The sequence below is a fragment of the Pleurodeles waltl genome, chromosome 4_1 (genome assembly GCF_031143425.1).
Source record: "Pleurodeles waltl isolate 20211129_DDA chromosome 4_1, aPleWal1.hap1.20221129, whole genome shotgun sequence".
NCBI classification, from domain to species: Eukaryota; Metazoa; Chordata; class Amphibia; order Caudata; family Salamandridae; genus Pleurodeles; species Pleurodeles waltl.
Genome location: NC_090442.1, coordinates 767,660,290 through 767,676,726, shown reverse-complemented (window position 1 = coordinate 767,676,726; position 16,437 = coordinate 767,660,290). Strand labels below are relative to the sequence as shown.

The window sequence follows — 16,437 nt, the reverse complement described above, 5'->3', positions numbered from 1 at the left end:
GGCCAGAGGATGGAGGATTTCTCAGTGGGCCTACATTGATGTCACTCTTCACTGGAAAGGTATCAGAGGAGACTACTAGGGAATGTCGCGGGCCAAGTCAGCTTTATATCTTCTCTGACATGGAAAGCCCTGGGAGGGGAAATTTAGTTTGTTTTTCAAGGATTCTTCATTTCATTATATTTTCCTACTTGCTGAACTCTTTATTGCTTCCTTCCCCATCTTTGTCTCCCTTTGTTCTTTTTCCGCATACTTTCCCTTACACACCCGTCTTTGCTCTCACTCTCCCCGTCTCACTTCCGCTTCTTCCATCATTGTCTTCCTTCTTCCTCCACTATATTACCCCCTCATTTTCTTTTCTCTCACTGATCTATTTCACTTGCTATATTCCATACACACATATATTCTCTCTTTCCATCTCTCTCTGTCTCTCTCTCTCTCTCTCTCCCTCCCTCTCCCTCTTTCTTGTCATCTACTCCTTGCACTCTCACTGTCTCCATCCTTTTCTGCCTCTCCCTCCCACTCTCTGTATTCCCTTCTCTCTCTCCCATTTCACTCCCCTCAGGGAACTGGTTCCAGATGGTGTCGGCCCAGGAGCGGCTGACCCGCACCTTCACACGCAGCAGTCATACCTACACGCGCACTGAGCGAACCGAAATCAGCAAGACCCGCGGCGGCGAAACCAAGCGTGAGGTGCGGGTGGAAGAGTCCACGCAGGTCGGCGGGGACCCTTTCCAGCACGTCTTCGGGGATTTCCTAGGGCGTGAGAGTCTTGGAACCTTCAGCAACATCGCCAGGCAGGAGGGTGCGTGACACAAGCTCAGGCCAGAGGCCCATGTCAACATCCTACAAGGAATGCCTACTGCTTGTCACAAATGCAAAGATGGCTCAGTCTTCTTTGAAAATACCACAATAATATAGGGTCAGGAGTGGACTAACCTACTAAAAGAAGTAGCATTAAGACATTTGCCTAATATGTGCATTTCTCTAAGGGGCCGGTAGGGTTGTGGAACTGCCAGACGTGTCAGATGAAGTGTCTCAATTACAGTTTGGCGGAGCTGGAGCCCACTCTCAATTAAATTTGGTGAAAGCACTTTCCACCATCAGAAACCTTTGTCCTTGTGGTCTGTCTGCAGTAATGATGTCAGGCTACTATGGAGCTCAAAGCGGCATTAGTCAGTGATTTTACCTGTCTGGGTCCACCAGCAAGGTGAACTCAGACAGGTAGATCAAATATTTTCCTGCAGATCAGGGCCATTGTGTTTTTTGGGGTATTTGTTTTCTGAAACAAACTCCTGCTATGAGAGTTGGTTTCAGAAAAACAAAAAATTTATGCTGAGTGGGCCAAACAAAGAAAGTGCATGCCCAACATACGTCTGTGTCAGCAGTTCATCTGCCATACCCATGGAGGCCTTGACCACCGCCAAGGCTGGCAGGTCACCCGCCAAACTGAAAATGAGTCCCCAAGTCTGATATGTGATCCACTCTTCCCTAGACTGATTAGCAATGCAGCAGCGGCAATCTGTAAGTACGTCTGTAGATTTGGCTGTTGACACTGCATGTTTCACATCAGCAGAATTAACCAGTCACTTTTGTTTGCTTAATTTACTGGCGGACATGGCACAACAGTGCACAATGTGTGCTACAGGCACCTATGTTAACACCCCCTACTCCCTTCCCCCATAGAATTATTGACAACAGCTATTTCACTACCTGCACCAGAAAATAAGGGAAATACGGGAAGGGAAATGAAAAACCATGTCCAGCGTGGGTAAAAGGGTTCTCAGTGCACAGGCGGAAGCATTCACACAGTGTGGACTAGAAAAGTGTTGAAAAGGTGCAGAAGTAGAGGAGGTTCAAATGTAAGCATTGTAGAGTTTCATGGCCAGATATTGGGGTATGCCATATTGAGTATTTTGTCCCATTCTAGTCACCTCACTGGTCACATTGTGTCCACTTCTGGAAGCTGGATTATGAGTGGTGTGTCAAGATGTAGATGGCAAATTAGCAAAAGGTAAAACAGGGTGGAGAAAGTCGAGATGAAGTTACCACAGGGGTGCAAGGTCTGCATCAGAAATCATAAATAGGGAGATACGCAGCATTAGAGGATAACTCATTAGCGAACAGAAGGGGGAAGGTGATGGAGACGTTTAAATATCTCAGCAAGCCTTCTTTCTAGAACAGAATGTCCCGATGACAGGACGTGAGGATAGTCTCAGGAGTATGATAAGGAAGGTGAGCTAAAAACACAGAATTGGTTCTTAGAATCGGTTGGAACAAAACAAGGGTGAGGAAAAATGATGAGATTAATTACATTACTGTAGTGAAAGGACAAAGAAAATGAAATAGAAATGAGAAGTGCAATCCAAGGAAATTTGAAAGTGTCATCAAATTGATGATTGTGAAATAAGGATCAGAGAAGATGACGAAGAATTAATAAAAAATGTTTGTAAGAAAGTGGAAGACGGAAGAGACTTGATAAGTCCAAAAGAAGAAAAGTCGGATGGTTTATAGAGTTGATTTGATTATTGCTGAGATATAGAAGGTGGAAAAGATTGCTTAATGTAGTTATAAGACAGAAGAGGAAGGTGGAATATCTCACAAAGAACACTGATGATATTTCACAACCAACTACAGACCATCAAGGTTGTCTCAAGCTATGTCTAAGCTTTGCTTCAGCTGAGACAATCTGTGCTGTGCTCAGAGCCACTTGATTGGAAACCTTGCATTTAATTCAAGTAATGATGTACTTACTGAACATAAAGTCGAAGTGCTTGATGTTTTATAAGGGAATACACTAAAAAAAAACATGTGTCTTTACCTAAGGTATAGTTATTACGCTCCACCCAGGCTGACATGCCCAGCCCCATATGTACCACTGTGGAGAGCAGGAATACACAAGCCATTCTTTCCCATTTGCCTGAGATTCTGAACAGCTAAGGTCCACTGTTGATAGTGAAAACCTACACCCTGGCCTGCAGGCGCAGTCTGGTCACCCCTACTGCTTTGTTAGACACACTCATTATTAATTTCCGAAAGCAGCTAACCATTGTGTTCTCTCACTACCAGGTGTTACCGGAGAGGTGGGCTCCCAGGACATGACAGCCCAGGTGACCAGCCCCTCAGGAAAGACGTATGATGCTGAGATCATTGACGGAGAGGATAGCACCTACAGTGTCCGTTTTGTGCCGCAAGAGATGGGGTCACACACTGTCAATGTCAAGTACCGTGGCCAGCATGTACCCGGCAGCCCCTTCCAATTCACTGTGGGGCCAATGGGTGAGGGAGGCTCCCACAAAGTACGCGCTGGAGGCACAGGCTTGGAGAGAGGTGTGGCGGGAGTTCCAGGTGAGGATCCAGATGCACAAGTTCTTGTGAAGGGTTGAGGATCTGTAATGAACCATGTCAAAGAAATGGGAGGGGAAGGTGGGAGCAAGATATTACACCCTACGGCAAGATGCACCACCACAACAGCCTTCCATTTGAGGGCTGTGTGCATGCCTAATATTTTCTGTACATCATCAGGATTATTGATATTCTGCTTGGGTGACATGATAAGGATATTGGTATCATATACATTGTTTCAAATCAAACTTCTCAATTTTTCTTCTCAAGCTGAGTTCAGTATCTGGACAAGAGAGGCTGGTGCCGGTGGCCTCTCCATCGCCGTTGAGGGCCCCAGCAAAGCAGAAATCGCTTTTGAGGACAGAAAAGATGGTTCTTGTGGCGTCTCCTACATTGTACAGGAACCAGGTAAACAGACCTCTGTGTCTCATACTAATTTTTTCACCTAACTCTGTCTGTCTGCAGTGCATCCCAATTTGATTTTGATCACATCAAAAAAGACTGTAGAAAGAGAAAGAGTGGTTTGTGCAGCGGGGCACTGAATTCCCACTCTGTCGTGGAGAAATGTGCAAAGGGAGACTGTGTGTAGAACAACATGTTATGTGCAGCCATCTTTAGGACATGGACTGACTGTTCTCCATATAGAGGCCTGCATGTTTCCTAGGAGATTGGACGTGTCACAACAGTTGGAATGCAGGTAACTGATGCCAAGACTGATGTGTGCAAGATGTGGGAGTGCAGATTTCTTTTCAGAGGGAGACTGGGTGTGCTGTGCTTGTAAGAGTGCAGGTCAGCTGAGGGAGCATGAATGGCACTTAAAAATGGCATGTCACGTGTCCTTAGGGTGACATGTGCGGGTGCCCTAGTTCTTGGAGTGCAGATGCCTGCAGAAGGAGACTGGTTGTGCCCTCTTCCAGAGGGTGCAGGTATATGCATAGCAAGCCTGTGTACGACCCAGTGCTGAAAGTGCATGAGTCTCTGGGGTGAATATTGGGTGCCAATTACTGGAGTGCTGACGTCTGTAGGAGACTGAAAGAGCCCAACAGCAAGTGTGCAGGAATCGCTGTGGAGAAAGCTGATGTTGCCCCAGTTGTGTGAATATATCTACAGAAGTGCCCAAATGTGTTCCTCCTTAGGACATCATACTTGTTTAGCAATAATGAGGCCGAGGAAATAAGAACCGCTGTGCTGTCAGCTTTATCGTGAACTTTCTGTCTCTTTTCAGGGGACTACGAAGTTTCCATCAAGTTCAACGATGAACATATCCCTGACAGTCCATTCATTGTGCCCGTAGCCTCGCTGTCAGATGATGCCCGCAGGCTCACAGTCACCAGCCTACAGGTAAGAGATCAGCTGTCATGACCCGCTGATGCCACAGGCCTGCATCCTTCCCCTGCTCCCACCACTTCTGACGCCCACTTCACTCCATCCATCTTCCATGAAGTAATGCATCTGGGTCTTGGGCCCACCTGGAGGTTAGGGGCTTTCTGTACGGGCTATGGCCTTTACCCGTGGTACTTCCTCAGGCGACTGCCCACAGCCCTCCCTGACGAATGTGGTTCTGTATATTTATCGATAGTCCTCACAGACCAACCTCAAATCCTGAAAACAAACGTTTTTGATGGCAAGGTGACAATCATGCCGTCAAAATCAGGGGTAATTTGACGATGTAGTAAGTCCACTCTGACTGCTTGGAGTTTAAGAATGGACAGAGACATCATATATATTGTGTAATTGGCCCCTCACAGTAACCTACAAATGGTGGTTTAATCTCAAAGGTAAGCCGTCACTTTACTGTAAAATATGAACTTTAAATTACATTACATTCATTTCGGCCTGTTGCTTAAACAACACAATCTGTTCCCACACATTAACATACACATATCTGTAAGGCAGTGAACATAGAATCAATGAAGACATCTCCTAGGTTCATAAAACACCTGGGTGCAGATTTATGAAAAATGACGTTGCACCTAGTGCAGCACCACTTTTCTTGCGCCCGTAAGTGCCCAACACCACCATGTGTGTGGCATATTTAGTATATGGTGCACCATAGCCGTAATTAGGGAACTAGTGTCAGAATTTTTTACACTAGTTTGACACTTTGCAGGATCAGCGTAAAAAAATTCTGACGCTAATCCTGCAAAGCACCCAGAGCACTCTGAGCAGGCGTTAAAAGTGCCGAAAAAAATGACGCAAAGAAATATCCTAGATTTCTTTGCGCCATTTTTTCGGCCCCCCTAGCGGTGGAACGATCCCTTTGCTTACATTATGCCTGGCGCAGTGTAATGCAAAGGGTTACAAAGTGGTGCGATGCACGCATTTCGCCATTTTGTAAATTTGGCGCATCGATTTTAGCCTCGTTAGGCCACATTAGCATTAAAAAAATTACACTAATTTGGCGTAAGTAGGCACTTGGGGCTCTTAAATCTGCCCCATGGATCTTTCGAGTCCTGAAGCCAGATTATTTCACTGTGATAGACGCCTTGGACATGATTATGTAATGACTTGTTAGATTTACTGCCTCTGATATAATGTGGAGAAAGGGGAAGAAACGCTACAGTACTTAAGATCTGAGCAAAAACAGTCCATGTTTCAATTTTTAACCTTTGCTGCTTAACACAAGCCCTTAAAGCCAGATGTGTTTCTTGAAGCTGGTAAGCTATAGCACTTGGCTTTTAGAAACATGTGAGCCCATAAAATCCATCCTTTTGTTAGCTGAAAATACATCCCAACTCTAGCCTGGTCCTTGAGGGGAGGCTGGAAGTTTGCTCTCACGCTTGCTGTCTTGACCTCCAGTTGAGAAGAGCTGCTTGCCCACGCCTGGCCCTGCAGCTGGAAGTTCAAAGTGTCTGGTTGCTCTCTGCTCCTTACCTGTCTCCAGGGTAGTGCAGGGACGTCGATGGTGGACCCGTGGCTTCAGGGAAGCCTGTCGGCCTTTCCAGCCTGAAGACAAGCCTCTAAATAGTTTCGCTATATTCGTTTTCTGAACCAGCACTGACAATCTTAGCGACCTCACTGTCATGGGATACCCGAATTCTCCTCAAAGCCAAGGTTGTGAGACTCAAGGAATCACAATTCACATGGGCTGCTGAGCACCCACAGTAAACTGTAGTTAACCCTTTCCAGGATTAACAGATAAACAATGGTACAATGTTTACATATCCGCGGGCCCAATTTCATTAACTGAATCTTTTGCACTATTATTAACTCTTAACAAAATCTGAAAGAATTTAAAGAACACATCTGCTATGTGGATTGTTCTATAGATCAAGATTACGACCATGTTAATTTTGGATTATAAGGATGATTGGAGTACGATCACAACTAACCTGAATTGTTGTAAAAAAACGTGTTATTCCGTTTTGAATTACACCAATGTTTTTATATGTTGGGTGCTTAATTTACCTTACTCTAGACTACTGCGCTATTTGCATGAAGCTTAATAAATTTGTGTAGAAAAATGGTAGCTAAGTACCAGTGACTGATTATTGTATTCATTGTTGTCCGAACGGTAACATTATCTTTCCCTACTATCAACCACCTTGGAGAATATGGGCCACTAACTCCCGGTTTAGAAGTTTTATTTCTCTAAAAAAAAAAAAAAATTGGCTAGTGGGCACTTGAAATATGCGCCCACTCTGCAAACTTTCAGTGCTCTTTAGGGATCTGTTGCCAGAACGCCCTTCACTGCATAGAGACCTCTAAATAGGGCAGGCAGTCTCCAGTGTCTAAATTGCCCTCTTCATTTTTAGGGTGAGCAAAGCAGCGCGTTAGTGCTGCTTTTCCGACGTGGTAGTATGTATCTGTGCTTTCAACCACGCCACCTCACGCCCATCACTAACACTCGTTCATGGGCTTGCCTTTCAAAAATCCTTTGTTATCATTGGTAACTGCATTACGTTTGTCCCTCCTTAGGGTGGTTTGGTTACCACCGTGGCCATCGACCCTGTTACATGAAAAAATGGGATTTTTGTTGATAACTTTGACTGCAAGCAAACTTCTTTTCCTTTTGTCTCTAGCCTTCACGCTCACGGCGGCGCTTTGAATCAGCTCGCTTATGTCAACTGTTTTACTTTTTATTTTCAGTTTGTGCGGCAAGAAAGTTAGAGTTAGAAATTTACAGTGCTAATAGCTCTAACTCAAGCAAATATAAGACCTGTTGCATTGCAAATGCTTGTTATATTTTTACTTTACATATTTCTGGGTCTTTCATGCCACCGCAATGACTGAAGGCAGACCTGTATAGAAGGAATGAATGTTTGAAGCTAAGTCTTATGAAACTGTGTTAGCCACCTAGCAAGAGCTTTTGAAGAGCAACTCTCTCCACCTCTTATTTCCGTTTATCCCTCCTTCTGCCAGCAGTGCCAAACTTTGACCGCTTGTAGCCTTCAATTGGCAGCTGCTGACCATTCCACGTTTGCAAAACTAATTACAAAGCATTTTCTGGTGGGCCAGTGACTGAGTTGGCCTATCAAAATCTTACGTCTGACTGGTGACTAACTCAGCCCCAGCACCTATAGTCTTTGTGAGACACTGTTGGTAAATCTCACGGTATTCCTACAGGCACACCCTTTTCTCAGGAAACAAAATGAGTAACCAAGGGAGATGAGAATAGATCCCTTTTACACCACTCCACAATGATTACTCCTCCTTTTATTTATCATCACAGGAGAAAGGGATGAAGGTGAACATGCCAGCCTCCTTCGCAGTGCAGCTGAATGGTGCCAGAGGGGTGATTGATGCCAAGGTCCATACCCCGTCGGGGTCGGTGGAGGAGTGCTACGTCTCGGAGCTCGACAGTGGTAAAATGAACTTGTGTTTTTTAACCTGTTTGTAAATACCAGGTTCCTCGTAGCAAGCTAAGGAAGGGGTTGCAGGAGCCAGAGACAGCAAGGCCACATTCATAGATGTTATTTCCTTCATTAGGAGGGAAGGATAAAGTTTCAAACTCGATGTTGGGTGAACGTCCAGCTTCACACAGTTTGAGAAGTTGGCTGACTTTCCCATCTTTGCTTTTGGGAGAAGATTTTCCACAAAAACGTTTTTTGCAGGTTAATTCTTCTACTGGAAGTGGGGCTTTTGTAGAGTTTTTCTCCCTAAAACCTGTTTGACACCTTTTCCAATAAGGTGTTTTTTAATTATATTTTGAAAGTTTTGCAAAGTTCACACAGAGTACAAAGATTTAAAAACATCTTTACAAAGTGGCAAAGGAAAACTTCCACGAATTTTTTAGCAGGTCATATGGCACCATCAGTACGTTACCAGGTGAATCTAGGGATTCTTTGAAGAAGAGCAATCAGAACAAGCCTTAATCTTATGTCCAGCACTATCTCTGAGCCCGTTATCAGAACCACATGTACCTTTGCGTATTTGCAGCCCGATCAACAGGACTGTCAGCTATTTGAGTACTGATAGCTACACAGCCCTGCTGATGCACCCTGGGTCTGATTTGCTATTTGTATAGTGGGGTCTTCACCCAGCTGTGCCAGCACATTTGAATCCCGGGCTTCAGAGCACACATATATACCTGTAAAAGGAATTTTCACACAGCTGTGAGAATGCACCTCAATCTTGATAAGTGTCGTTGCCTGTTATACTTGCGAAACCTGACATGCAGCTCTATCAGTGCTGTCAGTGAACCTCAGTAATAACATTAAGCACTCCTGTTATTGCAAAACTGCCAGCCCAACACAGACTGGCTTTGCCTCCAAGTTTGTAGCATCATGCAGTGACTATGTCACTACATAAATCTTTCAGCCGAGGTGATCAGTGGTCACTTGTTCATATGGTTGAAAGATGGCCTTTATCCAGGGAATCTTATGAAAATCTATTAAAGCCTACTACGCAAGCTCTGAATTTACACCCCAAACTGGAACTCCTGTGATATGAAGACCATAACTCTGTAAACCTCCATGCCAACCTTATCCAAGAGTTCAAGGTGAACTTATCGAAATCACAATGAAGATGATGACTTGATAATGCCAGAATTTTGCCAGACCAGTGGGGGATCTGTGAAGCCCTTGCTGATTGTACCCGGCTAACACTTCAGAAAAGAGGATTTTTTTCTTCTAAACTTGCCTAAAGTCCCTCGGGTTGGTACAGGTGACACCCACAGCAATTAGTGTGGTGAGAGATAGATAAGGAATTGCCTGTTGTCGGTGGGGTTTCCTAAATTTTATTGTTGGCCCATAACAAAGTCAACTAACTTACAGCCTTTTTCTTATGCTGGTTAGTCTCACTAAGAATAATAATTGGTACAATGTATACAAATCAAGTGATGAAATGAGCTGGGCTTCATCCACAACAAGAGCTTACATTGATATTTCCTAGGTATTATACACTGGATAGCCCGTTCTTTCCATTTTCTTGCTATGCTGAATACTTTGGGTGCTTCTAATTGGGATGCCACTTGCTTACATTTCTTTTAATCTGCTTTCCATCAATTGTTTTTATATATAGAGTGCTGAGAGATGCTTGATAAAATTAAGTTCAACAAATAAGTGAAACAAATCCTTACTTGTTCTTTGTCATTCTAGATAAGTACGCAATCCGCTTCATTCCCCATGAGAATGGCGTACACTCCATTGATGTAAAGTTCAATGGTAGCCACATTCCTGGCAGCCCCTTCAAGATCCGAGTGGGAGAGCAGAGCCAGGCCGGAGACCCAGGCCTTGTGTCAGCGTATGGTCCAGGGCTGGAGGGAGGCACTACTGGTAAGTGCCATGCCTCTGTGAGCTGCAGGAAATGAGAAGAGAAGAATGCTGCTGTTTGTGACTCATGGAATGCTCTGTGTTTCTTCCCTTAGGTGTGGCCTCAGAATTTGTGGTGAACACAATAAATGCTGGCTCTGGTGCTCTGTCTTTCACCATTGACGGTCCCTCCAAGGTGAAGATGGACTGTGTGGAGTGCCCAGAGGGTTACAAGGTCAGCTACATCCCAATGGCTCCAGGAAACTACCTGATTTCCATCAAATACGGAGGTCCACAACACATTGTGGGCAGTCCTTTCAAGGCCAAAGTGACAGGTATGTGCTTATTAGCTGGTCTCATACAGGGAGGAGCACTTTCTCCACTGGTTTTAGTTCACAGTCTGGCCCTGGATGAAATAGCACACCCTTGTTATTCACCTGTCTTGTCTTCAGAAAAAGATCAAAGAAGTGATGAAGCCTTTTATCTTCAGTCGGTGCTCCTAAAGTCACTCTACTGTCAGTAAATTCGGACTTGCCATTGCCGTGAATGTTCATACCTGGGCATTCCAGGCAACAACTCTCATTGCACCTCCCCGTTTTTATGGATTGTATTTTTAGTACAGGGATTATTGATACAACGTCTTGTGCATTTTGGAGAACCAGGGAACAGATGGGTGCTAGTGAGAGCCTGTCACTATTCCAGGGCATGCTTGATAGCTCTTACAATATTTACACACCAGTGCATTCTCCTCACTTCAGGCAGCATCCCTTTTAAATCATTAACCTTGGAAGCCCACTTTCTTCGAGTCAGTGACTGTGGGTTTATTCCCTCTGTGAATGCTAGTTCTATTAAAACCAGTAACTTGTGTAGCCTCCTCAGTAATGTCCATGGCTTTGGGTGGCATTCCTATTTCTGTATTGTCTCCTCTTTAAAATTATAGTAAAAGTAGGATCTCTAGGTGGATGGTTGACCTTTCTCTTAGCATAGAGAGCCATACAGGAGCAACAGTTAGCACCTTCTATAGCTACCTTATCAACTGCACCCAGCCAACATTAGATCAGTCATCTACAACTACTATTTCGATGTTCATAGATGGTTAGGAGACAGTTAATTGCACTGTATCCATCCAAAAAAACAATTAACAGACTGCAGAAGGTACAAAACACTAGTATGTATTGGTGTAAGTATATTTACATACAAAATGCCTATACATGGAAATCACCACCGGCTTCCAGCAGCTGCCAGAATCTAGCATACATTCGTATTGTTTTATGGACAAAGAGCCACAACACATCCCTGGAAAGTTGAAATGCATCTAACTACACAATGCAATCTGAGACTACTTTACATGTAAACACCAATTATAAGTTATTTCTATATGTTTTTCTATTTAATATTGCTTAAAATAATTGTGCCCAATGGGCTACAAGGAGACTGTCAGTACTGGCTATTTCATTGAGTTGTGCCGTCCTTCGTTTGAACATTAATGTTTAACATCTGTAGCTGAGGTGTCACCAGGTAGTTTAAACTTGTGTTGTCTTCTTCCTTAGGGCCACGTCTTTCTGGAGGTCACAGCTTGCATGAGACGTCAACTGTATTGGTGGAAACCGTTACAAAATCATCCAGTGTGGGTGGATACAGCTCATTGCCAAAATTCTCATCAGATGCCAGCAAGGTGGTTTCCAGGGGCACAGGGCTTTCCAGGGCCCTTGTGGGACAGAAAAATAACTTCACAGTCGACTGCAGCAAAGCAGGTGGGTGCAATAGGGCAACAAAGAAGAGAGATGAGGTGAAGAGGAATTCAACAAAGCTTGTACGACTGAAACAAATGTTGTAACAGTGGCACGTTTGCAGAGGACAACCATATAAAAACATACAACAATCACTCATCTAGATTTTTTGCTGAGACTATAGAGAGGTTATTTTGGACTGTGAATCTGTTATAGATTCACATGTTTGGCATAATCCTGCCTTTGAGTGGTTGAGTTGAAAGATTCACTCACTGTTCTATACAATTAAAAGATTCTAGGAAGCATGCTTGGGGTTGTCTGTTCTGGGACTTCCCTATAATTCTGACTGTGTTTCAGAGTGCTTGGTCTACAGAGTTTACTGCAGCACAAGCAATGGAGGACTACAAAAGGAAAATCACTGAAAAGTCTACAGTAGCACAGGTAATACAGGCAGAGAAGGTGAGAATGCACTCTAGGCAAAGCTTACAGTAACACAAGTCATACAGGCACAAGGGAGAGATGCACTTCCTTAAAGATCTGACCCCAGCGCAAATCACCAGAAAGTGGCAATAGACGGGCCTTCCAGCAGAGTGTAAACTAGAATTAGTCGTTCAAACATGAGTCACAAGTGTATACAGATACAGAGAGAGACGCAACTCAGAGCTTTCAATAACTCCAGTCATAAATGATAAGCATGAGAAAGTGGTGTGCAAAAATTACAGATAAATAAGTTATATAGACATAGAGAATTAGGAAGACCTCCCTGAGAACTATACAGCAGACCACTCATAAAAGATCACTAGGTTAGAAGAGCTTTCTAAATATATTATAATAACACATTCAGGCACAAGGCCTAAAAGGTGTTTTCTGAAGAGCGTACAGTAACATCATTCGTACAGGTAAAGGGGGACTCCTCTTGCTGCCCGGTGCTTACAGTCACTCAAGCAAACCAGGCACAAGAGGTGACAAGAATTTCCATGCACAACATAGCATAGAACATGTCATGCAGGAACAATGGGTGAAAGGAAACTCCAAGAGAAACAGGTTATGTAGGCAGAGGCAAGTAGGAGCTCTCCGTGGTAATGAGAGTAACATAAGTTAAACATGCACATGGGGTTTAAAAGCTTACAGCACCAAAGGTGATTCAAGCATAGGGGCAGTAAGGAAGCACTGACAGTGAAAGAAGTAATATAAGCATTGTATCATCGCAAGATCACTGTTCGACGTCCAATACTTACTGTACCACAAGCCAAACAGGCACGGTATGAGAGAGAGAGAGAGGCATCATTGTCCTGCAAAGTTTTGTAATGAGCATAGCGACAACACACTTTTGATTGGGGCAATAAAGTATGGCAAGAGATGAGAGGGTCACTGGAAGCAGGAATATGTTAAGTGTGACTGGTCAGAGAATTACAGGCTCTTTAGGGTCAGATGACTTGGTGTGTTTGTAGTATTGATGGGGTAGAAAAGGCGTTGGGTTGATAACAACTGTTCTTAGAAGATGTGAATCTGACTTACCAGAATGGGCACAGGCATAAACCATGAGTAGGCAAAGCGATTTTTGGATTATCAATTGGAGGTGGGTGTATGTTTATAACCTTGATCAAGTGAATCCTGAACTCACAGATGGGGGGTCTCAGTGGGATGTGCACATGTTAATATTAGGCTCTTGGGTGAATCTCCGCAACTCTGGGCCCTTTTTGTGGCACTGCAGGAAAAACAGGAAGATTTGAAGTTATCCCCCTAGTTGGAGAGTTCGAAATGGTTTCTGTTTTTGGTCTGCATGAACCCAAAAAACCTGTTTATTGAACACACTTATGGGTGTTGTTAAGAGTTGAACATGTGTAGCAATAAACATACGTAAACAGCTTGAGCCAAAATAGGGATTGCCAATGATCTTCATTAAAAGATGTCTTTCTCCATGCTCAGGTACCAACATGTTGATGGTGGGTGTGCATGGCCCGAAGACACCATGCGAAGAGGTATATGTGAAACACATGGGAAACCGTTTGTACAACGTCACCTACACAGTCAAGGAGAAGGGCAACTACATTCTGATCGTCAAGTGGGGGGACGAGAATGTGCCAGGAAGCCCGTACCAAGTCACAGTCCCCTGAACATGAGGAGGGGCCATAGGCCTCAGCGTGCATAGCACACACCTGCTTTCAAACCGTAGATGCCTTTCCTCCCCCACCACCACCAATGAATGGACATGCTCCCCTACCCTAAGCAAATGCACTAACCATGTCAAGTTAAAAGTCTGCTTGCAAACCTCCCAATTTCCTGCTGCATTTTGGATCTAGAGACATATGACGTAACTGTGACACTTCCGGTCATGTCACCAAAGACTTTACTTCCAGGCGTGAATAAACGCTGGTGTGGTAGTAGACAGCACAAAAGGGTTGTGGGGGGAATACAAAGCATGCCAATCACCCACAAGGCTGTGGTTCAATGCCTTTTATGTATTGCTGTTTTGTGTGCGTCACAGTTGACGTATTTCGTTCCTTGGCGAAAGCTTGCTCCTTCATCTTGGGGTTGGCATGTTTGTTTGTTTTAATTTCTTCTTTTTTGCACGCCTGTCCGGGATAGAAGAGGGAGGAGGTGAAGCAATGGTCATGAGGCCACAAAAAGGTTAGGCCAGTTCTCTATCTTTTTAACTTTTCAAACCACTCTTTTTGTTTTAAATTGTAGACAATTCCTGAGGTGAAGGGGCTGCAGTGTTGCTTAATGTGCGTGGGGGTAGAGGTCACCAACTTAGATGGTACTCATATGCCATGCTAAAGAATATATGCAAAATAATGAACCTGCAAGCTTGGGCACAATAAGGGTAGCAGTACAAAAGAACACCCACAGCTGGAAGAACATTGTGAATTATCCTGAAAGCCTGGAAGTAGAGGGAGCTCAGAGGTTCCCAGAAATGAAGGGTTGCATGAGCTAAGCTTGTTCATATAGTTGAATTATTGAATATGCAATGATTTCAGTCCAATTCTTTGAGGTGTTAATTGAGTCCAAAGGACCTACAATGATCACTGTGGTTCAGCTATTTTTTGAAGGAACCAAGATACCATTCAAGATGTTTTCGAGATTGAGATGCACGGATACAGTTCCATTAGCCACAAATAGACATTATGAAAAAAATATAATGTGTGCCTCTAAGATGGTTGCCTTTTAACAGTTCGTTTATATGGCCAATGAACTTTGTGATTCAAGTATCTACCAAACTTTCATTCTGGGGGTTCAGGGTGTACCGTTAGATAAGAACTCTTTGTGATCTTAAAAGAGACAGCCTCTACATACAGCCCGAGGATCAGGACACCTGTATGTCTGTAGTATCAAATGTAATGATATGGAACATACCACTCATCAGTTCAATGGACAGTTTCCTTATCTGTTCTTTTTTCGTAGATCCGCTCACACTGCCCACTTGGATCTAATACTACTGTGAATATATCTGCCAGCACCCTCACCCCCTTAAGCACTGACCTCATGATCACACCTATACCCACCTGTTACTGAGCAATATGATTGGCCATAGTATCACTGTCGGTGGGAACATGCAGACAGCATGGTCATTTGACAGCATCAAATGGAACCGTTGCTGTTGGAAACCAAAAGAAATGTATTTAAGCGAAAATAAAGAGAAACTTCTAGAGTTTATGGGCTAATAAAACAATAAGTATAAAGAGATCAATTTTATGTTAATAAGATGGTACAATGGAGTTTTATAGTGATGTTTTGTATGTATTAAAGGGGTGATATGAAACCTCAATAGTTTGTATTAATACTTAAAGAATGGTAAAAAGAAATGCCAGCAAAAATAAAGCTTAATTGCTAATTTGTCACAAACTAAGGACCATACTTAATTCTGTTTTCTTGTGTTTAAAGTATAAGTGTAAGACTCAACAAGTGTTCACGTTACAAATCCATAACATGGAGGTGCATTAGAGGAATGTTTCTGCCTCGCTGGAAGAATGGTGTGAACATGTGAATGTGTGAGATTAAATAAATGAGTAAATAATTTACCTACCGGTCAAGCTAAGATGAAATAATAGTGCAGTGGAATGTTAACATTGAAGACAATGGAGAAGCAGCGGGCTTTAAGCACTAGCATAGGCCTGCTTCTGTTTGTTTCTCCTTGTTTTTTCGTTTTTCTATGTGTGCTGCATTCTTCAGCACACATATAAAGAGGAAACGCCTCTTGTGATTGTTTTTGTGGAGGAAGGTATCCCTTCCGGCGCAAAAACAATTATTCCCGCAACACAGGCACCCTTGCAACATGGTACAAGGGTATCTGCATTGATGCATGGCAGCCCATTTTGCACCAGCGCAGGGGGAAAGGGCAGGAATGCGTAATTTCTTGTAGATACGGCACAATCCTGCCCTTTTCTTTTGATGCAGAGCAGCACAACAAGAAGGCTTTAATCCTGGTCTGCTTCAAAAGATTGTAAATATGCTCCTTTGTGTCTGAGGGTTTAAGAATGGTGGCTTTTAGTAAGAGATGGATCTCTGGTCTTTTTGTTGAAAATGTGTAGGCTGTTTGTGATAGAGGCGGCTCGTGGTCAGGTTGGAGATTGACCTTCTAGAAGCACCCTGACCTATACTCTGTTCTATATGGAATTAATGTACACCTTCCGTTACCACCCACCACTAGATTACCTTTGTTATGCTATCAC

The 16,437-nt window shown here is 43.6% G+C and overlaps 1 protein-coding gene across 6 annotated transcripts in view; it reads left to right on the top strand.

The window, feature by feature from the left end:
* FLNC (filamin C) overlaps positions 1–15,610 on the top strand; it is a 183,230-nt gene extending 167,620 nt beyond the window's left edge. For 4 of the 6 annotated variants that reach the window (XM_069229398.1, XM_069229397.1, XM_069229396.1 and 1 more), the window contains 9 exons: positions 563–802; positions 3,067–3,345; positions 3,613–3,750; positions 4,568–4,683; positions 8,015–8,147; positions 9,882–10,058; positions 10,151–10,369; positions 11,585–11,788; positions 13,694–15,610. In XM_069229398.1, the coding sequence (XP_069085499.1) occupies positions 563–802; positions 3,067–3,345; positions 3,613–3,750; positions 4,568–4,683; positions 8,015–8,147; positions 9,882–10,058; positions 10,151–10,369; positions 11,585–11,788; positions 13,694–13,881 (1,694 nt within the window). In that variant the 3' untranslated portion in view covers positions 13,882–15,610. The remainder of the gene's footprint in view (positions 1–562; positions 803–3,066; positions 3,346–3,612; positions 3,751–4,567; positions 4,684–8,014; positions 8,148–9,881; positions 10,059–10,150; positions 10,370–11,584; positions 11,789–13,693) is intronic. The other 2 variants (XM_069229400.1, XM_069229399.1) reach the window with 1 other exon arrangement.
* Positions 15,611–16,437: the final 827 nt, after the last annotated feature.